This window comes from Sinocyclocheilus rhinocerous, unplaced genomic scaffold (assembly GCF_001515625.1).
Source record: "Sinocyclocheilus rhinocerous isolate Xijiao unplaced genomic scaffold, SAMN03320098_v1.1 scaffold1782, whole genome shotgun sequence".
Taxonomy (NCBI): Eukaryota; Metazoa; Chordata; class Actinopteri; order Cypriniformes; family Cyprinidae; genus Sinocyclocheilus; species Sinocyclocheilus rhinocerous.
In genome coordinates this window covers 199,486-222,138 of record NW_015666960.1, presented here as the reverse complement: position 1 = coordinate 222,138, position 22,653 = coordinate 199,486, and the positions used below count along the sequence as shown (strand labels likewise).

General features: G+C 35.7%; 4 protein-coding genes across 6 annotated transcripts in view; 1 reads left to right on the top strand and 3 right to left on the bottom strand.

Moving 5' to 3' along the window:
• Positions 1–2,310, bottom strand: part of LOC107733266 (kielin/chordin-like protein) — a 41,813-nt gene extending 39,503 nt beyond the window's left edge. The window contains exons 1-2 of the mRNA XM_016544834.1: positions 2,114–2,310; positions 1,889–2,024 (exon numbers count right to left, since the gene is read on the bottom strand). Coding sequence (XP_016400320.1) covers positions 1,889–1,988 — 100 coding nt within the window. The 5' untranslated portion in view covers positions 1,989–2,024; positions 2,114–2,310. The remainder of the gene's footprint in view (positions 1–1,888; positions 2,025–2,113) is intronic.
• Positions 2,311–4,253: 1,943 nt separating this feature from the next.
• LOC107733265 (uncharacterized) lies at positions 4,254–14,368 on the top strand. Its single transcript, XM_016544833.1, has 14 exons — positions 4,254–4,411; positions 5,644–5,743; positions 6,210–6,418; positions 6,737–6,793; positions 6,893–6,985; positions 7,601–7,687; positions 8,371–8,481; positions 8,569–8,739; positions 9,012–9,212; positions 9,358–9,489; positions 9,728–9,806; positions 10,234–10,427; positions 12,246–12,266; positions 12,868–14,368. The coding sequence occupies exons 2-14, from the start codon at positions 5,650–5,652 to the stop codon at positions 14,056–14,058; spliced, it is 2,640 nt and encodes an 879-aa protein (XP_016400319.1). The 5' UTR covers positions 4,254–4,411; positions 5,644–5,649; the 3' UTR covers positions 14,059–14,368.
• Positions 14,369–15,312: 944 nt separating this feature from the next.
• Positions 15,313–18,528, bottom strand: calub (calumenin b). Of its 2 annotated transcripts, none has more exons than XM_016544850.1 (7): positions 18,448–18,528; positions 17,807–18,038; positions 17,530–17,723; positions 17,090–17,256; positions 16,892–16,952; positions 16,561–16,760; positions 15,313–15,847 (listed from the first exon to the last, which is right to left on the bottom strand). In XM_016544850.1, exons 2-7 carry the CDS (start codon positions 18,025–18,027, stop codon positions 15,743–15,745), a joined length of 948 nt encoding a protein of 315 aa, XP_016400336.1. In that variant the 5' UTR covers positions 18,028–18,038; positions 18,448–18,528; the 3' UTR covers positions 15,313–15,742. The 2 variants fall into 2 exon arrangements, with proteins under 2 accessions (XP_016400336.1, XP_016400337.1); XM_016544851.1 differs by having other exon boundaries at positions 17,807–18,043; positions 18,448–18,523.
• A 1,449-nt stretch (positions 18,529–19,977) lies between these two features.
• Positions 19,978–22,653, bottom strand: part of utp15 (UTP15 small subunit processome component) — a 9,472-nt gene continuing 6,796 nt past the window's right edge. For both annotated transcript variants that reach the window (XM_016544849.1, XM_016544848.1), the window contains exons 10-13: positions 21,737–21,838; positions 21,508–21,641; positions 20,513–20,571; positions 19,978–20,389 (exon numbers count right to left, since the gene is read on the bottom strand). In XM_016544849.1, the coding sequence (XP_016400335.1) occupies positions 20,175–20,389; positions 20,513–20,571; positions 21,508–21,641; positions 21,737–21,838 (510 nt within the window). In that variant the 3' untranslated portion in view covers positions 19,978–20,174. The remainder of the gene's footprint in view (positions 20,390–20,512; positions 20,572–21,507; positions 21,642–21,736; positions 21,839–22,653) is intronic.

Sequence of the window (22,653 nt, the reverse complement as noted above, 5' to 3'; positions counted from 1 at the left end):
TTGCGCATGTGCCGGTGAGTCTCGTGAAAACCAACGTTTGTGAACAGGAGCAAAGGAAGCAAAGTTTCCTTACTTTAGCAAAGGAAAACCAGTCTCCTCTTGGCTTATATCGAAATCCTCCGACATTCTTCTTTACAAATCCTCGTTTTGTACTTCTAATAAGTGACCGGTGTTTTGTTTTGATCTCTCCCCTGCGCTTCCGCGTGCGTCACTTCTGAGCCGCGCATGTGCAACGCTGACCTCATACGTCATCTGCCCAGAGCTGCTTCCAGTGTACAACAGTGAGCGCAAGCTAGATTAAAGTGATTATTACGTTTTGAGTATGGATATTTTTCTTACAAAAACGCATCGATTCGCTACAGGAGGCCTTTGTTCACCCCCCGGAGCCGTGTGAGACACTTTTTTTTATGGATGGGCGCTTATTATTTAACTTCTTTTGGACTGATGCATGCAACACCCGCTGAGTGGCATTAAACAGCTTGAAAGATCAAAGACTATTTTTAATATAACTCTGACTGGATTCGTCTGAAAGAAGAAAGTCATATACACCTAGGATGACTTGAGGGAGAGTAATTTGTGGGCTAATTTTCATTTTTGGGTGAACTAACCCTTTAATGACTTCCTTTTTCTTGTCAGATCTTTACTGTTGCAAAGCTCCCTGAGGACAACGCAGCTCTACACATGCACAAACACACACTCTTAATCTATATCTCAGGTATTTCTGTATAAAATCAGACTGAATTGATAAGAGATAGGAACTTAAAAGACTAGACAGAGACAGAAAGACAAAACAAAGGTTACGTGGAAGTGAAGATGGTCATTTGAAAATTCGGGGGGAAAAAAACAGCTGGCAAGCAGAAATGTACCTGCACTGGGCAAATCAAAACTGTCAGATAAATAAAGGCAAACAGAGACACTGATAACAGAGAGAGAAGTGCTTGTGTGCTCAGTGTGTTTGCGCATGTTTTACTTAGCTATGGTTTGAGTACAGCACTGTCTGTCTGAATCTAAAATCAGAATCAAAATCTCTCTTTGGGAACATCCTTGAAGTCAAAATAATTTGGAAATTGAGCACATTTTTGATGTAAAAGATTAGGGGTAGGGTTGGTCTGTAATCATAACTGAGTAAATAATAATAAAAATGTAACATATTTATTTATTATTCTAATTTAAAATATGGGTTAAGTTAGTTTGTGATAATGATAATGATAAATGCGGAATTGATTTTTTTGTTGTTGTTATTATAATGCAATTTAGTTTTCATTTTATGGGTGGGATTAATTTGTAATCATAATTATAATTAATTATGAATTTTAGCATTTTTAGATATGAATCTAATGCAAAAAAAGGGTGAGATTAGTTTTTAATAATCATAAAAAGCTTTAGAACAATAGAAGCCAATAGGATGTTCTAATTTAGATGCTTCTTACTAGCTATATTTTTAGGGACAAATTGTTAAAAAGTTATAAAAATAAAAAATCTTTATTCACTTACTCAATGTAAATATTTATGGTATGAGTTCAGGCATAGGCTATTTATAAGAGTCATATTTATATGTTTACACTAGGTGCCATATAACGTCATCACGTTCTTTTATTTTTTCATTAAAAAATAATAAATAAATAAACAAACAAACTTCAGCTTTTGTGCAGTTCACTAAACAGTCCTAGTGTGACAAGTTAGTGATTTTTAAAAGTGTAAATATTCCATGTAGTCGAAAAATTATGAATAAATAAATATTAATAAATACTTTTTATTTATTTAGAGTGCGTTTCATTTGGCATGTCGAATTCAAACTTCTGCTGCAGTGATAGAATGTAGCGGCGGCACACATCAATATAACAATATTGATCAATGTATCATGTGTTTGATTGACAGCTGCTCTCACCGGTCTCGGTCGCGTCCTGATGAGATTGAACACAGTCACAAACATTCCAGAGAACAAGCAAACTCAGGAAAAGACCTCCAACTAAAGCCTTCAGCTCCATTCTCACCAGCCAGACCAATTTAGTGCTGCCTCGAATCTTCAGAAGGAAAAATAACGTTTTCATTATTCAGAGAAAACTTGAAGAAAATGATTACAAATACATTAAAAGGGAAAAAAAATCAATACATGAAGCGAGATCTCGGACGAAGAGCGGGATGAGTCCTCTGGTCTGTTCTCGTATGACAGCGACCCTCAGACATGAAACATCTGGACTTGTTTTCGTTTGTTTGGCTGGAGGGCTTGAGGTTTTCCTGTCGCCTCCAAACAAAACAAGGCAAAGTTTCGTTTTTTCCGTCTTCCGCGAGTGAAATGAACGCTGTAAATGTGACAGTCGGAGGAGACTGCAGCTCTCTCCTGTTATCGGTGTTTTTCTGATCCTCCTCTTCTTCTGCAGCCAATAGAAAAAAATAGACTTTCGACTTTCAGTTGAACATTTCCGGTTTTCCGGGCTGCTAGAACGCCTTAAGTCCTCAACTTTTAGTGAAGAACAAAACAGTTTAATTAACACAAAATGTCTAATAATAGGTCATACAAACATTATGGAATGCTCAACAGATCATGTGCATTCAAAAACGATTAAATACGAATTATGATATGATATCATACAGGTAACAAAAATGAAAATATATGTGAAGTAATATACATTTTAACTTCTAAATTAATAATAATCTATACCCTTACATTATTTTCTAGTAGTTTCAGTACCATGGTATTTATCAAAGTACCATAGTATGTACAAAAAAATGGTATTCAAAGGCAAAGGAGCCAAAAACAAACATACAAAAATAACCCTGAATTTATATAAGTGAACAATCTTTCTATGCCGTGAAATTGAGGTGTGAACTAGGCCTATCTCTTTTGAAATTGAGTTGATCGGTCAGATAAAGGAATAGTTTCTTCAGGGCTCATATTTGCCGTAAGCAATTGAAGTTCAGCTCAATTATGGATTTGTTTCTTACAAACACATAGATTTTCACCTCCCAAGATGTTAACTGATGGACTGTGGATTACTTGTGGATTATTGAGATGTTTTTATCAGCTGTTTGGACTCTCATTCTGACGGCACCCATTCACTGCAGAGGGTCCATTACTGAGCAAGTGATGTAATGCTCAATTTCTCCAAATCTGTTCAGATGAAGAACCAAACTCGTGTACATTTTTTTTAAATAACTAGATTACCAAGTCATTTTTTTAACTTTCCCACCCTCGATTTAGAGGGGAAAAAATCATTTATATTGGTGTTTGTGTCTGTAAGTATTAGTTTCATAAAGTATGTCATTGGTGTAAAAGAGCACACAGATGACCTTTGTTTCTGATGTCTTATTGGTTAAAACGAGGACACTGTTTCAGCCTCCTAATCTCTACCTGCCTTAATTTACAGTGTCTTCCAAGTCAACTCTATTATGTATGTGTGTGTGTGTGTGTGTGTGTGTGTGTGCTTCTCTGTCAGGGTTTATTAAAGCATATAAGGTATACAGTAGGATGAGACAAAAATAGGCCAGATTAACACAAGACACAGGCTGTTACACTTTACCATCAGGATCCTGAAAACATTTGTGTGACATTTAACCAAATTTTCAGTAATTTTCTACCAGGATGTTATCTATTCTTCTGTTTATCTAGGTTTTTTTCGTACAGTTCAGAAACATTAAGAAATGTAACATTAATGACATGTTTTCCCCATTTAATGTAAAATAATATATGATCTATCTAATAATATCTATCTATCTATCTATATTCAAAGTCTGAAACCACTACTGAAAATTTGTTTTAAAATTTATTTTACATTTTGTCATGAAAAATTATATTAGAAACATAAATGAAACATGAAAGTTGAAACAAAAATTATGATGAATTTGACTTGGGTTCACTTTAGATTGGAGATCTAGAAATTGTGCAGTTTTAAATATTTATAATAGTTATTTCAATCAATTCTATTCAAACATTTCTGTTCATTTCCAGATTTTGAATCCCAGATTTTCAGTGTGGTCCCAGGCATTTGTACGTCACTGTATTTGCTTGATTATGCAGTACAGTATATGCATATTGGTTATGACACAGTTTTCCTTAAAGGTTAGTATACTGGCCATCTTAGAATACTGTTATCTGATTGGCCAGAAGTGAAGCGATGCTATTGGTTAGACCTGGGATGATGGTTAGACCCAGCAGAGGCATTTGTTTTGACCTCTTAACTTGGCTCTGATCCAGTGAGTTTGAACACTAAACCTCGGACTAATCCACCGCTCGCAGCTCATCCAAACACTGACATGCGGTGGACTCTCATACACAAGTCACAGACATACTCTGTACTCGAACTCTCTTTTACACAGTCACATACAAAATAAAGAGTTCTGTGGATGGTAATAATGTAATTTGGAGAGAAAATCTGGACATCTGGACCTGAAGAACAGTTAGATGGGACAGGTAGGATGACATGCTTTCTTGTCTTTGTCTCAAATGCAATAGTGCACAATCAAAATAATAAGAGAACAAAGCATGACCAGGTTTTGTGAGCTCAAATGGTCCTGAAGTCTATTTTTGGCTTGTCTTAACTTCTGTATAAGAGAGAGTGAGATGCTCCGAATGACTTGTGTAATTGTATAACTGGTGGCAAACATAGCTTTAAAAGATCTGTGTGCATGTTCACACATCGAGCACGAGTGTTTGTCTTCACATTGACACAATGGTGGAAACATAAAAGTTTTATATAATTATGTGATTATTTTTCAGATTTTTTCAGTCTTTAATTCACTTTTAACCCTCTTCTGTTGCTTAAAACAAGTCATGTGGGATCCAAAATATTCCAGTTATAAGCCAAATGTTGAAATATAAGGATGCAAAGTCAATTTGTATTGATTTAGTTTGATAGAGCTAAATGAATACTCCTGATAATGTGAAATATTAGCAAATGTTTCATATTTTATAAATACAATTCTAACAATAATTCCAGATTTCAATTAAAGGATGTCATTTGAATGAATATGCATACAAAATTTAAAGAAAAATGCTGCATGTTGTGCACAGTACTATCTTTGTATAACTGAGATACTATTATGGTTTTTATTAATATTTTGAGTCATATTTTTTAATTTGCTATTTTTTTAAGTTTTAGTAATTTTGCTGAGTATTTTTGTTATTTTTAGTAGTTTTTATTTTATGTCTACATATTTTTTATTCATTTTTATTTCAGTTTAATTATCTTAGTACATCACGTTTAACTAAATTCAAATAAGGAATGTTGCCTTAGCAACTAGCTGACATTTTTTGGAGATTTTTAATGGTTTTTTTTTTCTATATTTTATTTCAGTTAACATTTATTTAAAACTAAATAAGCACAGTTTTAGTTAGCTAAAATAGCACAGTGTAAGTAAGAGTGTGTGTTTGGGTGTTTGCACTTAAGAAGGCTTATCTGTCTGCTGAGAACTTCCTTACAAGATTTATGGGTCTTAAATGAGCAGGGCTGTTTGCTAAAAAAAAACATTTAAAGGTCATGTTACTCCGGATCTTCTAAACATAAAAGCAATAATATATTTCCAGGCTGCATTTAGGTCCATTTAAGCCAGTTCCTTCTCTTGAGCTAAATTAGCCAATTCATAATAACAGAGTACAGTAATGCAATATGTCATTTTTAACATACCTGTTTTTTATCCTGTCAGTGAGAGATGGTTTTGAGGTTGATCTTCAGTGAACAGCCACTGTGGAAGATTCTAATATTCTGCCAGCTATATTCTGCGGTCAGCCGGCATTCTGTAATTGGTATAAACACAAACACAGAGACAGACCTCACTCAAAAAACAAAACACACACACACACACACACACACACACTTGACATGCATGCATCCATACAACTTCAATTGACCTCACACAGCTAAATATTGAGTACAACAGGCGAATACAGTTCTGAAAGAATTTTCTTCTGTTTGAGCAGGGAATTACGGAATTACGAAATTCCAATCCGTGTGCCACAGAAAATTAAGAACAAATCAGTATCCAGGCAACAATCCAGTCAAACTAATCTGTCCGACCTTTGCTGAACAACAAGCTCCTTGTAATGCATCAGACATGATCTAATAATTGACTAATTAAAACATCATCAGATAAATTTGCAATTTACCATCAACCAGACATGGAAAGCAACCAACATTTTACATTACAGCAGACTGTAAGCAGAAATATAAGAAAAATGTTACTGAAATAAATAATGTGTCTATTTTCGACAGCAAGCAATTGTGACGATGGGCATGACGTGTTTGCCAAAGTAAAAGAGAACAGCCTGATGGGAACTTTTATTGCCAACCTCAGTTTCACTGCACAGCCATCATCCAATCATATGCACTTAAAACTTTCTGGAAAAGATGCTGATTGGTTTTATCTGGAGGGAAGAACCATTAGACTGAACTCAACATCAACTAGGATTATTGATAGAGAGGTAACATAAAACAAAATCGGTAACACTTTATTTTAAGGTGTCCTTGTTACAAGTACATGTACTTACTGTTGTATAATAACAATAAATTATGCATAATTACATTCAATAAATAACCCTAAACCAAACCCTTATCCTAACCCTACCCATATAGTAAGTGCATGTAGTTAATTAATATTACTCAGTACTTAAATGTATAATTACACTGTAACAAGGACACCTTAAAATAAAGTGTAACCGAAAAATCTTTAAATGCATGCTATTACACTGTCATGATTTTGTTTAAACTGTTAATATGATTTGTCTATAATGATATTACAGATACACGGCTCAGTTTTAACAGCAACTGTAAGGTGTTACGAACATAAAGCCCTACAGGTAAGTTGAATAATCTGTGACGCACAGCAGTATCCGTTTAGAAAACTGGATTTATCAATCCAATTTTCACTTGTCAAATAAAAATAATGTTGCTGTCAGGCTGAACACAGGATCTTGGTAGAGGTTCTGAATGAGAATGACAACAAACCCGAGTTCCTGCAAAGATCAGTTCAACTTCTGCAGCTCAGCGAGGTAAAACAAAACACAACATACATTCTCTTTGTTTGTAGTGTATTGACATTCACTATTGTTCAAAGGTTTGGGGTCAATATGAATTCTTTCTTTCTATTAATATTTTTATTAATCATCAATTATATTGCTCAAAAGTGGCAGTAAAGACATATAAAGATGATTCCTATTTCAAATAAATGCTATTCTTTTGAATATGAAGCAGCACAACTGTTTTCAATATTTAAAATAATAAGAAGAAATGTTTCTTGAGCAGCAAATCATCATATTAGAATGATTTCTGAAAGATCATGTGACACTGAAGACAGGAGTAATGATGCTGAAAATTCAGCTTTGTATCACAGGAATAAATTACATTTTAAAATAGAAAACCGTTATTTGAAATTGTAATAATATTTCACAATATTACTCTAACATTACTGTTTTACTGTATTTTTGATCAAATAAATGCAGCCCTGGTGAGCATAAGAGACTTTCAACAATAAACTTTCAAGTCCCAAACTTTTGAGCAGCATATTGCGTGTATAAGCATATATTAAAAATTATTTTTTCCAACATTTTTCTCCATCCCTAAGATTTTCTCCCATCTTCTGCTGTTTGTTTGATGTGTTTGTTCAGTTGACAGCGGTGAACTCTATAGTGTTTGCAGTCCAGGCCACAGATGCTGATGGAGACACACTCACATACGTCATCGATGAAACATCAGTAGGTGAACAAAACATTTCATCAGATCCACAAAATCCACAGTAGAAACCTTCTGCTAGCCCTACTGCAGCCTCTTTTGACTTAAAGAGATAGTTCACCCAAATTCTGTCATCATTCACTCATCCTTTAATATATAAGTCTTTACTGTCACTTTTGATACATTTAATACATCCTTGCAGAAAAAAAAAAAGTTTAATTTCTTTAAAAAGATCTTACTGGCCCATGGAATGTACACATATCTGATTCCTTCTTATCGTCTGTTTATTTGTCACTCAGGACATTGTCTTGGATTTCTTTCCGGGTCCGATTCAAGCTGTGGATGGTGATGAGGGTCTCAGAACACCAGTAAAGTACACCATCCTGTCAGGTGCTTCTCCTTCCTCTGCCATTGAACCTTAGCAAACTCCTGGAACAAGTTTGACTTAAAGAGATAGTTCACCCAAATTCTGTCATCATTCACTCATCCTTTAAGTTGTTCCAAACCTGTATGAGTTTCTTTCTTCTGTTAAACACAAAAGAAGACAGTTTGAAGAATGTTGGTAACCAAACAGTTGACGGTAGCGACTGACTTCCATGGGAAAAAAACATTATGGAAGTCAATGGGTACCGTCAACTATCCCTTTAACCTTTTCTTATGGTATATCGGCTTGATAATCTGTGGATTTGTGTTTGTGTATTTCCAGCCTGATGCCAGGTATTTTCGAGTGGACTTACCCAACAGTGGCAAAGTGGTTCTCAACAAGTCATTGGACTATGAGATCAAAACTCAGCTCCGACTGACTCTTTATGCAGTGGTAACACATACAGAAAACACTTGTTTGGTGATGATAAAAAATGTGATTGTGAAACTGTTATTTACTCGGATATTGATGTGGCTGTAGGAGACGAACACAAATGAGCATTACAACACAACGACAACAATAATCATCAATGTGATAGATGGGGACGACCAGTACCCACAATTCCAGCCTTGCACTCTTCTCTCAGCCAATCACAGCAACCGCATATGCGCCAATCCTCTGTACACCGCCAACATCACAGAGAACGAGCAGGTAAACCCTGTGAATATATAAAGACATCTTAATGTTTTGGATGTCTATTATGTTCACCAAGGCTGCATTTACTTGAAATACAGTAAAATCAGTAATATTGTGAAATATTATTATAATTTAAAAGAACCATTTTATATTTGAATATATTTTAAAATGTAATTTATTTCTAATATTCTAATATATAAAAATAAATAACTTTTCTAAAAAAAAAAAAAAGAGGAAAAAAAGAAATTATTTTTTCTTTTTGAAATCATTGTGATGTTTCTGCTCAGGCAGCTCAGACGGATGACCCTCTGAAATATGCAGTAGCCACAGTTCTGGTGAGGGTCCTAGCAGAAAACAGGTTTCCGCCACAGTTTAGTCGTTCAACATACCGTGGTTTTGTCAGTGAGAGCGCAAATCCTGCCTCACTCGTCATGACATATGGCAACAAATTACTTATCCTGGAGGCCACGGATCAAGATTTCACTGACGTACGTGACGCAACAAGATCACAACATTACAAAACCACACAACAGTAACACCCCAGTGTCAACATCCAGTTTCAACATCACAAAGACACCGGTTTGACATTCATTGCATGAAATATGGAGTTATGTTTCTGTTTGTGGGTTAAAGGGCTTCAATCCCAGACTGCAGTATTCTCTAAACTCCCAACACAACAGCTCTCAGCTCTTTTACATTACACAAGAAGGACTGCTCATCGCTAAAACCAGCGTGCTACACCCCGGTCACAAATATTTCCTAGAGGTATGACATAAGACTACATAAATACACTTTATGATTTTAAAAAATACTACTTCAGTCTTTCTACTTCAAAATTTCACATTTAATTCAATATGTTAATAACCTTCTCTTTGTAATTATTTGTGTAATTTCAGAGTGAAAATTCTTTAACCACCAAATTTTTTATAGGCAGAATCTGAACAATATTCCAGTACTATTCTCAAAAATGTCTGAAATAAGACAATTGATGACTGTGTTGCAGGTTCTAGCCACTGACCTGGAATCAGGAGACACTGTTAAAGCTGCACTGCATGTGGAAGTTCTTCAGAAAGGTCAACCAGGTACTCGAAAATCTTCAAACTCTCTGGATGATATCTTAATTAGGAATATACAAATATATAAAATAAAAATCTTTTAATGTGTGCAACAAACTAGACGTGAGCACTGTTTGTGCAAAGCTTGCCACAACATAAACTACCAGTCAAAAGTTTTCTGAAGGATAATGTGTGACAAAAACTGAAGTAGTGGACACAGGAATTAATCCAGTTTTAAAATATATTCAAATAGGAGAAAGTTATTTTAAATTGTAATAATATTTCACAACATTACTGTTATTACTGTATTTTTGATTTTAAAAAATGCAGCATTGGTGAGCATAAGAGGATATTTCAGCAACATTTGTAGATTTTTTAAACTTTTGACTGGTAGTGTATAATAACAATACATGGCTAAACATATAATAAATAATAAACAAATGTATTGTATAAGTTCCACAGGGTCCTTTGGGGGCGGGGCATGTGTATAGCGGTGAGACAGTGGGCAGGGCAGAGGGCGTGGCAGGGGTGTGTCTGATCCTGCTGGCCTTTACCTTATTCACACTGGTGCGGTGCATACGGATGATCAGAGAGAAGCGGGATCATGTCATCCGGACCAGTGTGGCTGACAACAGACACCCTAATGTGGTAAGACAAGATACAATTGTGCTCATAAATTTACATGCCCCTTGCAGAATATACAAAATGTTAATAATTTTAACAAAAAAAGAGGGATCATGAAAATTGCATGTTATTGTTTATTTAATACTGTCCTGAATAAGCCATTTCACATAGCAGATGTTTATATATTCTCCACAAGACAAAACAATAACTGAATTTATAAAAATGACCCAGTTCAAAAGTTTACATACCCTTGAATCTTAATACTGCGTGACGTTTCCTGGATGATCCACTACTGTCTTTCTGTGTTGTGATAGTTGTTCATGAGTCCCTTGTTGTTCCTGAGCAGTTCAACTGCCTGCTGTTCTTTAGAAAAATCCTCCAGCTCCTGCACATTCTTTGGTTTTCCAGCATTTTCTGCATATTTGAACAACATATTTCCAACAGTAACTATGATTTTGAGATCCGTCTTTTCACATGGAGGACAATTGGGGGACTCATAACTATTTATAAGATGAAAACGTTTACTGATGCTCAAGAAGGGAACACAATGCATTAAGAGCTGGGGCTGGGGGGTGTAATCTTTTTGAATTGGATGATCAGGGTAAATTGTACTTATTTTGTCTTCTGGGAAACATTTAAGTATTTATGTAGCTTCTTAAGTGCAGTACCAAATGAAAAAAATATGATCATTAAACAAAATTTACACATCATCATCCTGTTCAAACGTTTACACCCTCTGGCTCTTAATGCATTGTGTTGCCTTCTTGAGCATCAGTAAATGTTTCCACCTTTTGTAATAGCTGTGTATGAGTCCCTCAGTTGCCATCAGTGTGAAAAGATGGATCTCAAAATCATACAGTCAATGTTGGAAAGGGTTCAAATATGCAGAAGATGCTGGAAAACCAAAGAATGTGCAGGAGCTGGAGGATTTGAACAACTATCACAACACAAAAAAACAATCATGGATCATCCAGGAAACAACACAGGTTAGTAAGATTCAAGGGTATGTAAACTTTTGAACGTGGTCATTTTTTATGAATTCAGTTTATTATTTTGTCTTGTGGAGTATATATAAACATCTGTTATGTGAAATAGTTTATTCAGGACAGTACTAAATAAAAATAACATGCAATTTTAATTATCCCTCTTATTTAGTTAAAATCATTAACATTTTGCATATTCTGCAAGGGGCGTGTAATCTTATGAGCACAACTGTATATTCATGCAACATACACAACAGACATGTTAGAGACTGCATATTATCCATATGTTCCAAACGAATTAAGAAACAAAAAAAATAAGAAACAGAACTATGTAACAACTTCAACTTTGAGCTTCTTACACAACTGTTTAAATTTTTAAAAAATGTTTTAATACGGTAAAAACTGTAATATTGTGAAATAATATTACCGTTTTAAATTACTGTTTTCTATTTGAATATATTTTAAAATGTAATTTTATTCCTGTGATGCAAAGCTGAATTTTCAGCATCATTACTCCAGTCTTCAGGGTCACATGATCCTTCAGAAATCATTCTAATATGCAGATTTGCTGCTCAAGAAACATTTCTGACTATTATTATTAACGTTGAAAATAGTTGTGCTGCTTGATAATTTTATGGAAGTTCAAAAGAGCAGCATTTATTTATAAATTTTTTCAATAATTTTTAGTTTGGAATAATTAATGATTTCTGAAGGATCATGTAATACTAGAGTAATGGTGCTGAAATTTCAGCTTTGCATCACCAAAAAGAATATTTTAACAATTTTGAACAATTTTGAACACTTAAAAAAACAAGTCTCCATATGAATCTTTTTGCATTTCTTAATATTCCATGTCTAGTGTCTGAGATGGTTCCGAATGGTGAGTTAATGTTATTGCATTCCCTTAGTGAACCTCATTGTATTTTCATTTAGGTAAAAAGTGGAAATAGAATGGTTTCTTAAAGCATAGACTGACTGTTTTGTTATTAAACCGGGAATATCGATTAAAGCAATTCTATATGAGTCACAGAGAGTGTCAGATCAGACACTACTTGATGCGGTATCCCAGTTATCCCATATTGTTAAATTCTGGCAAATATACAGTATCAGTGGTCTTGGAATTTATACACCTACCAGTGTACATGCTGCATCACACACAAGCAAAATCCAATAACTCCAGTCTTCAGTGTCACATTATACTTCAGAAATCATTCTAATAAGCTGATTTGCTGCTCAGCAAAAATTTCTTATTAATTGAAATCGCATCATATGACCCCTTTAATATTTTTTGTGGAAACTGTAGATACATTCAATGTTGAATTGTAGTGTGCATCATTTTAAATCTCCTTAAAATAAGGACAATATTACTCAGTGCACCAAATTTCCCATAGCAACCCTTGTGCATTTGTGCTTTTAAACGATAGAAATGTTTTCAGGGAAGCAACTGTAAATCCAGCTGAGTGACAGTTTTTCTCTGACAGATGAACCAGAGCCAACCGATGACTTTAGTGGAGGAAACGTTCTCATATCACAACGAGGTGTTCAGTGAGTACGACCACTCCGCCTCACCTTTCTATGGCAAACAGGGCATCTACACCAAAATAGAGGAACCACCTCCATCATCATCTGTGAACTTACCATCAATTACCTTCAACAAATCATTACGGGAACCAAGACGCAATTATCTGGCACTGCGGCCCAACGGGAGGCCCGTGAACAGGTTTAACAATAAAACGGTGTCATTTCACGACTACGTTGTGGTCCGGGAATGGGATGAGGAGAGTGAAGAAAATACAGAGACTACGTTCACAACAGAGGTGGAGATTTGTACCGATTTAGAAGAAACGGACATGGATTGCGAATTAGAAAATGATGATTCAGATCTCCCAGAAGAAGAATTTAAAATCCAATCACAAAGAATCACTTCATACTGTGACGACATATACAACGAGTCAGAAATGCTCAATACGCACCTAAAAAGAGACAACCGAGACTACGAAACACATAATACAGACCACACACAAGTAAAAATTGACTTAGAAGACAGAATCCATGCAAAACCACTGGAAATCAGGAACCAAAAAATAGCTGGAAAGCACAGATTCAAGTCTGATCTACAAAGAATACAAAGACACTCAACTGAAAGTCAAGAAAGAGATCAAACAGTAACACAAAACTCAGCATTAGAAGACACTTCACAAGCAGAGTTCTCCATTTTTCAAAGAGAGACATATATCATTAACCCTAAAGTCTTGGTTTCAGAGGCCGACAAACCTGTCGTCAATTATTCAGAAAGCTTTAAAACAGATGGGACCAGAAAATCGGATGATCTTAATTTAGATCCTCAGGTTTCAGTAGCTGAAAGTTCTGTACAAAACATTCATGATGTAAGTAACTTACAAACACATCTAAGCACATTAACACTAGATCCAGGTCAATACAATGGATCGGAAGAACGTCTGGAAGTTGAGACGGACAACACCCCAAGCTCAAACATATATTATGTTAACGAGGACATTGTAACTAATTTAGATGACAGTAGCCCAGAAGAGGAGTCTGTATCTAATCTAGATACAAGCAGTCAACATCTGAACTATCTTCATGATCTTCACGACACACAGATAGAATGTTTCTACGACACAGACACAGATGAAACTAATGACGGGAGATGATAATGGGAGACTGACGAAAACTAAGAGTGATACTGAATCAACTCGATGTTTGAATTGAGCTCGAGCACCAAATGAGCCTTTGTAAAACGGGAAAAGAACAGATTTGGCATCTGCGAGGCAATGAACTGATGGGTGAGTAATACAAGCATCAAGCTAACGTCTAACCCAAAGTTTAAAATTTTGCCCTGCACCGATGGTTTTCAGACATCCTGTGCCCTTTCTACATTATATAATGTACATCATTGCACACGGACATGCTTTCTTTGTATTGAAATTGCACTTTGCATTGCAAACTCAAATAAAATCTACCGATGACAAACAATAAGACTGTGGTGTAGATAGTTCTGCTAAAATTAAACTCAGGTGGGACGAATAATATCAAAGAAATGGAAAAACAAGTGCAATATGCCTAAAAAGTTTTTCAAATGAAGTCAAAGTGAGCAGATCACCCCCTAGTGGATGTGATTAGAATCTGCGCAAAAATGAGAAATTCACCTGGAAACCCCACAAATGGAAACCCAATTGAAAATGTGATTCATTTTCATCAATTTTATTGAGAAAACGCTCTCAGCTATAAGACAGTATTTTGCAATACCTGACCACAGCATACTAAACAGAGTTCACATTCAATTATAAACATATATACATACACAAATTATATACTAATGTTAGGAGAGGAGGTCATTTTCAGCCATGTACAAATTGCACAAATAAGAAAGGTAAGATAACCAAATATAAAGTCTCGCATAATAACGTGAAAGCAGTTGGAAGGTTGAGGGAGAAGGAAAAAGGCACTTGAGGAAAGAACAGCTTTAGTTTGTTGGTTCAGTCTATTAATAAGAGTACGAACAGCTGTCACTGACAGGTCGCAGAGGGTGGAATGATGTTCAATAGTCCTTCAAGCAGGGGTTTTTGTTCATAAATGAGCACCCAATCAGTTGATTAATCAATTTTATACACAGCTTTTATCTGTCCATCGATTGAAAAAAACAAGCCTTGACATTCTGATCCGTGTTCCTGCAGGAACCAATCCAGAACTTCTGGTTAGATGTATTTTGAGCCAAAGAAAGACCATGAAATTATGCAACATCCTTACTACAATCTACTACTTAGCGTCATGTCCAATATCATACATCCTCAGGCTAAATGGAGAGAAACACATACATGTAGTGGTTGTAAGACATTTTATATTAATTAGAAAAGTTGAAAAGTTTGAAATTAGAAAAGTAGTTTACATGATGGTATTCTTTTTTCATATACCTAAAAAAAAAATTTTTTAAAAAGTGTTCATATAATGTGCTGTGTAAAAACACAAGTGGGCGGTTATTGCTCTATGCTGTGTCGGGTTACATGCATGCCATTATGCTGCAATATATGGCCGCATTTTAGTGCATTATAGACCATCAGACAAACCTCTACACAACACCTTGACAAGCTTCACAAGCTGACCTGAATACTATTTCATCAGTGCATTTGAAATCACATCAGAATCCAACGGTGATGAGTTAATCTACGAAAGATGTGTTCACGGAAAAAGCCAAAATAAAAAAATGCATTTGATCGAGATGCTGTGGAAGAACAGAAATGTTTTGTAAACACAGTAATGATTCACAATGTGGTATGCTTGAAATCATAAAATAAATTATTGTTCGTTTTGCATTTTTTAAGTGCAAAGTTTCCAAAATTAAAACTCATCGTGTCGGACCAGTGCTTCTCCAAAATCGGTTGCTTGGCTCCCGACAAATAAGTCATACTTATCCACAATTTCCTGCTTTGTGAGGCGTCCGTCCTGTCGTGAAAGTAAAATAAGTTATTGAAGCAGCTGCTAAGATAAAAAACAATTCTTACAAACAGACCAATCATATCATCATTTATTATTGTCAGCAGTTAGTGCTTCATATAATTATTTTTTTTGCTTTCATCACCCCATCAATAAGCATAACGAATCTGACGCACAACCAATAGAATTATGGCAGGTCATTTTCAGTCATGTATGAATTGCAGATGGAAAGAAAGGTAGGAAAACCAAAATTAATGACATAGAATTATGGCAACCTGCTCATTTAAGAAATAAAATTTATTAATCCAAAAAGTGATCCAATTTTTGTAGCTCAAACAAATTTTTAATGGGTCATTGGTTTGATTCCCATGGAATGCATTAACTGATCAAAATGTATACCATAAATGCAATGTAAGCCACTTTAGATAAAAGCATCTGCAAAATGCAAAAATTTAAAAAACTTTGCATTACATGGGTTTTCGATTACATGAGGGTGAGTAAAAATATGCTAGAATGCTCAGTTTTGGCGGAACTATTAATTTAATTCCAGTTTTTACGCAAAGATCTTAAATTTTGTGACAGAAATTTACTTACTTTATAAACACTTCATTTTTAGGGATTGGGGGGGTATAGAAAACTTTCACATAAAATTGTTGAATATGTAACGGATGCAATGACTTTTATGCAAAATGTCCCTTTACTGAGAATTACCATGCTTTTACCTCATCTGCGTCAGATTCATACAGCAGGTGTTTGGCCTCAGCCTCCGCATGGTCATAGTCAGAGGGCAAGATCCAGTCACGGGTCTCGTCCTTATCCATACGGCCGTCTTTGTTTTTATCCCTGAACTCTGTAAACTGTTCTCTTTCTGTTTTCACCCATTCTGGTTCATTCGCATCTCCATTCTGACTGTACATATCACCTGAAAAACACCCAGACAAGGGAAAAAGTGAGACAAGATCAATACACTAAACACAAACAACTGATTTATGTCCATTCCAGTCTCTCTTAAATATACACAAACACACTTAAAAAGGAAAACACTTCACTTACCAATATATTCATCAAGGTCGATGAAACCATCTCCATTTTTATCAATGTCCTCCATGGTCTCCTGCAAACCAAACCACACACATACATGATGGATGGATGGATGGATGGTCAGCATAATGAGGGTGAGTAAACAATGACAAAACATAACAGAAAAGGTATATGGAAGACATTTTTAGCATTCTGACTGTCCAGACATACCAGCACTATAATATCCTTCATGTGGTCAAACTCCTCAGGATGAAGAAACGCTGTAAACTCTTCCTTATTGGCCCTCATGTCACCATCATGGTCAGCCATCTTGAAACGGCGCTCATCTCTAGCCATCATATGCCTGTAGTTAAAACCGTCCTCGGGATCTGCTTCATCTAAACAGACATGCACACATCACATCAGTCTAGATTTCTAGCTATTCGAAATAAATGTGATATATTTTTCTTTTTTCCTGACTTAAATCTGTTGTTTTGAGGACAGATATTGACTGCAGAGTCTTTACACACTGATTTGATTTCAATACTTTTAAAATGAGAGTTTAGCTGGTCAGTCCAAAAGATCGAACTGGAAACCAAATTAGATTTACGTGCATTTTGATTAGCTTTAACCTCTGAAACATGATTAATCAATAAACGCATTATACACACCAAGGATGTAGCCGTAGGTAGCGTTCTTGTATTCCTCCCAGGAGACATAAGTGTCCGAGTTGAGATCGTGAGCCTGCCACTGCCGGTCCACATCGTCATAGATCCATCGCTTCTGAGCGTGTTTGATCCACTGTTTCATCTCATCAGCGGTCACAAAGCCGTCGTGATCCTCGTCAATCTTTTCTACAATCTTACTGTAGATAGAAAGAGAGAGTGAATGATCTGGAGAATTTTCTCAAGTGAAGAGCTCGTTGAAATGTGGTGCATGTGTTTTTACCCCAGTCTCTCTTTGCTCTCCTCAGGGGTGAGCTGGTCAAAAGTCTTTGCCTCCTCTTGCCCGAGAAAAGCCTCGTGGTCGTAGTCGAAGTTCTCGTCATCATCGTGCTCCTTGTTGCTGAGGGGGGCGTCGTGATGGATGCGGTCCTTCTTTTCCATGGGTTTACCGGAGGACTGAAGAACGCAGAGGGCGACCAACAACAACAGCGGCAGGAGGTCCATCTTCTCGTACACTTTTCTTAACAGGGTCAAATACGAAGAGTTCATTTGCAAAAACAGATAACTGTTTATAAAAATGTTCAAAAAACATGTTTTCTTATCCTGCATTCCAATTAACATCAATCAAACTGCAGTTGGGTTGTTTTGATTAACCTGATACTATATACTAGATACTAGTGTAATAAAGTGTTACCAGATAACTTATGTTATATATATTTTTTTATTATTTCATTGTAAAATTGAATGAATGTCCCCAATATTTGGACATGCAAACATCATTTAAATTCCTCACATTAAGCTTCATGCAAATACCCGCAACTCTCAAATGACATAAATGAAACAGCGAGGCACAACACTGTAGCGTTATATCAGAGCACATATGTATTAACCGTTTTATGTTTTGATGCAAAATTGCAACTTTACCTGGTGAATTCTGTAGAGTTTCACACCGCCCAGCTGATCTCAGTAACTCCGGATGTCGAACTAGTATGGGAGACGCTTCCTTTGGATGGCCCTCTCAACTGACCAATCAGATTGGGCATAACGGTCAAACCTCGTTTAACGGTCCAATCAGATTGAGGATTGCACTCAGGACCGCCTGTGCAGACGTGGACTGATTCGCTTGGCGATTGGTCCACTTCAATCCAAACGTGATTATGTCATTGGTTTAGAACTGCCACGTCCTCAAGGCTCATCTTTCTGCAGCCTTTTTTGTGTAATTATTTACACAAATGTAGATTTGTTAAAGTTGCTCCAAGTTCTGTGGCATTTATTTTAATTCTTAAAGAAACGTAAAAAGAGGAGTGCCTTAAAACTCTAAATTGCTTGCGATAGATAGATAGATAGATAATGACTGTTTTTTGTAAATATAAACAAATAATATAAATATAAGCCTTACAAATTTCACGTTTTTTTATTTTGTCTTGCTTTAACATATTTTACTCCTGATAAAAATGTGAAGAAAATAAAAAGGGCCCTAAAAGTATTTTACAAATGTAACAGCATTAAATAAAAAAATAATAGGGAAATTTGAAATTTAGAAATTGGCCCTCATGCATCACATCACAAGACAAATCATTGGCAGTAAATTATTACTAGTAGTTTCAAGCACCGTTTTAATCTTTTGCATGCCACATTACACCAAAATGGCCAATTCTTGTTATAAAAATTTCATCAGGATACTGAATTGTCCTTATATTCTTTAAAAATTATACAGAATTATATTCTGTAAAACATTTTTTATACAGCCGTTAAACTATGGTTACACTCGAGGTCAGCAATAGTAAGATTAGTGCTTGAGAGATATGGATTTTTCAACTATTGGTCCTCAAATTATTATTATTTAATCCATGTGGTTACATCTGGTTCTTGATTATTTGCTGTAATAGATTTTAAGTCATAATATACAAGTCATATTGTGCTAACGTCTGTCAGCCACTGAATAATTGTCCCATCAGCCTTTTCCCAAAACTCCGTTCTCCAAAAGACAGGTATGCATACACTATTTCTTTCTACCAACAAATTTCATTTTGGAAGAATTTTGCATTGTAGAGTTTTATGACAATTAAACATTTTCAGTAAATCCTCATTACTGAAATGAGAAAAAAGATATTTAAAATGTAAATATGCATCATGGCAGTAGTTATTATATCTAAAAATTGTAGCATAACAGTAATCATCATCAGTGAGAATAATGACAACAAAACTCAAAACATGAAATGCACTTAAACGTTCTCCAAAAGACAGGTATGCATACACACAATTACTGACACACAAATTGGCACCTTTTCTGATTGGCTAACACACACAATCACACGTTTCAGTGATACTGGTCAAGAAAGACAAAAAGTGGCAATTGTAAATGTATTTCATACTAAGGCATTTGATTATTACAGAAAGAAAGAACAAACAAAAACACACAGATTTGAAGATTTTATGATAAGAATATACAAAATGCAGTTTCAAATTCTGCAAACATCAGCAGAAACGGAGGACACACTGACACAGTGATTACTCAGTGGCATTGGGCAACATCTTTCCCACAGCTGCCTCTCGTGTTTGTTTCCTTCCATTTTCCCTTTCATTTTCCCCCACGCCTCTGCCAAAGTCCAGCATGTTTCGTTTGCGTCACGAGAGTTTTGTAATGAGTGTCAGGCGGCTTGTAGCTGTGACTCCTGCGCTACTGGTGGGGCAGCAAGGGCCGCAACCTCTTTTCTGGGGGTCAGTGATGTGAAAAGTGTGTCTAGGATTCCTAAGACCTGCAGAAGCTCCTGCTGAAGTTCTGCTTCCCGACCCAACACCTCCATAAGACGCTGCAGCAGCCGCTCAACTACAGGTGACTCGTGAAAAACCTGCTGATACAGATCTACACACACACACACACATTTCACATGTAGAAAACCTTTGAAAAGCAATACTATTTTGCAAGCAGCAGTTCACTTCTTCATTCTCATTTGCTCACGTGCGCATGATACAATATGAAACTCACCAAGCACAATATCCCCGACCATGAGCAGAGGCCGAGAGAAGCGTGGGTCAAAGATGTGCCTGAAAAACAATACACAAAAACACCCTCTAACTTAATTTCAGAATCATTTCATAGCAAGCCATTATAACAAGAAATAAATACTGTGGTGTTAAATTCCTTGAATCAAGAAAATCTGGTCAGGACTCTCGTGACTCTTGTTTACGCTTACGACTGTGGCCTCCTGTTCTGGGTCACTTTTGTGTTGTGTGACCCAAACTCTCAACCTCAACACACCCCGAGAACCTGCCCAAGAATTTCCCGGAGCTTTAATCATTCCATAAATTTCCGGTTTTGTCACAAGAATTTAATGGATACATTTCACAGAATATTAACAGTGCTGAAATCCCACAGACTTTCAATAATACGCATATACACACACACACTATATTTTGTCTTTATATTAAAATACAAAAATTATTAAATTACAATTCTACTTATAATTGTGTATGTGTGTGTGTATTCATTTGCTTAGTTATATTTATTTGCAAATTTGCAATTACAATGATAGCATAACAGTAATCATCATCAGTGAGAATAATGACAACAAAACTCAAAACATGAAATGCACTTAAATGTCATAGAAACATCAAAATGCAAAAAAAAAATAATAATAATAATAATACAAATAATAATAATAACAATGTACCCAAATAAACTTTTTTGCCTTCAAAATAGCATTGTTTTTTATATTTAAATTTTAAAGTGAAATATAACCTAGTCACCCAAAAACAGTTTGAGAAATCAAAGCAAATTGCAAATTTTGCATTCTTTGAAAATTTTGTAATCTTTCCTACGTTGATGAATTTCAAGTCCCCCAGAATCAATTTTTTTTTATTCTGAAGTGTTCATAAATTTCCCCCTCCAACTATATATATATGAGCCATCATGTTTTGTATGGGAGTCTGAAGTCATAAGACTATGTGCGTGTCGGAATAAGATATGAGAGAGTTACTCACTTGAGAAGGAAGTTGAGGATCTTGGTTAAGCTCTCTTCATTTCGTCCTGCGAGAGCATTTTTCAGAGTTCCTCTGCGGTTGAGCTCTATGATAACCGCTACGGTCACATCTGGTTTACTGGTGCGTGTCCATGTCTGTCAAACATGCATAAACATATAGTGATATCTTCATCTGAACAGTCATATCACATATCAAACTGCATTATATACACACACGGGTGTATGTTCACCTGCAGAGCTGTGTCCAATGCTTTGGACACCTCAAAGCTTTTCAGCTGTTTGTCATATTTCCGTAGATATTGCTTCACTGGTTTACTGACCAAGAAATCATCCTAAAAGAGACATCAAAAGACTGTAAGACATAACTGAAGAAAACAATGCAGTGAAAATGAAGCACGCAAGTTCATTCAAACAGTCTCATATGAAAATACATGCCTCAGTAAACATGACTTAAAAGTAAATTCTTATTTTATGTAGATATCATGATTTATATAGCTTACATATGAATATAGCTTTAGAATAGCCATATGAGAGACCAATTTTAGCTGAAATGTTAGCAAATAAGAAATTTTAAATGATTAATTCATTGATTTATTCTGAAAAAGCAAACAAAAAAATTTAATGAAATATTATAAAATAAAAATCACATGTTTGGGAACAATGTTCTTGTGAAATGTTGGCAAATTAGAAATGTAATTAATTAAAATTCACTCTGTAAAGTTGCTTTGCAACTATTTGTATGGTGAAAAGCGCTTAAAAAAAAAGTAACTGATTCATTCATTCAGAAAAAGTAGATACAAAATTTAATTAATGGCACAATATGTAATTTTTCACCGCTAGAGGGCGCGTATTCAAAATAAACAAAGAAGCAAAGGCTTAGTTTGATGAAGCTGTGACTGAGTGTGGAATCATGGGAGTTGTCGTCTTCATCCCCACAGCCGATGCAATCCAACGGGACTCGGGCAGAAATCATGTTCATGGATGAGCTAATGATTTGTTAACGTAGTAGAATGAAGCAGGGTGAGGCTGAAAGCCATCGAAGCGAAACAAGGCCGCTGAACGAGCGTGACACACGGCTCGAAAGCAGCGGAGCTTTTATTATGCCACAGTCGACCGCTTCCGCTCCTTCCGGTCGTGCGTATGTGGG

Bases quoted from the DNA above. Each gene is read 5' to 3' on its own strand.
- LOC107733265 (XM_016544833.1), top strand. From the start codon at position 5,650: ATGGTTTTGAGGTTGATCTTCAGTGAACAGCCACTGTGGAAGATTCTA. The intron at 8,482-8,568 runs GTAACACATACA...ATGTGGCTGTAG, and splicing joins GACTGACTCTTTATGCAGTG to GAGACGAACACAAATGAGCA. The intron at 10,428-12,245 runs GTAAGACAAGAT...TTCCATGTCTAG, and splicing joins ACAACAGACACCCTAATGTG to TGTCTGAGATGGTTCCGAAT.
- calub (XM_016544850.1), bottom strand. From the start codon at position 18,027: ATGGACCTCCTGCCGCTGTTGTTGTTGGTCGCCCTCTGCGTTCTTCAG. The intron at 17,724-17,806 runs GTAAAAACACAT...TTCTATCTACAG, and splicing joins GAGAGCAAAGAGAGACTGGG to TAAGATTGTAGAAAAGATTG. The intron at 15,848-16,560 runs GTAAAAGCATGG...CTTTCACGACAG, and splicing joins ATGAATCTGACGCAGATGAG to GACGGACGCCTCACAAAGCA.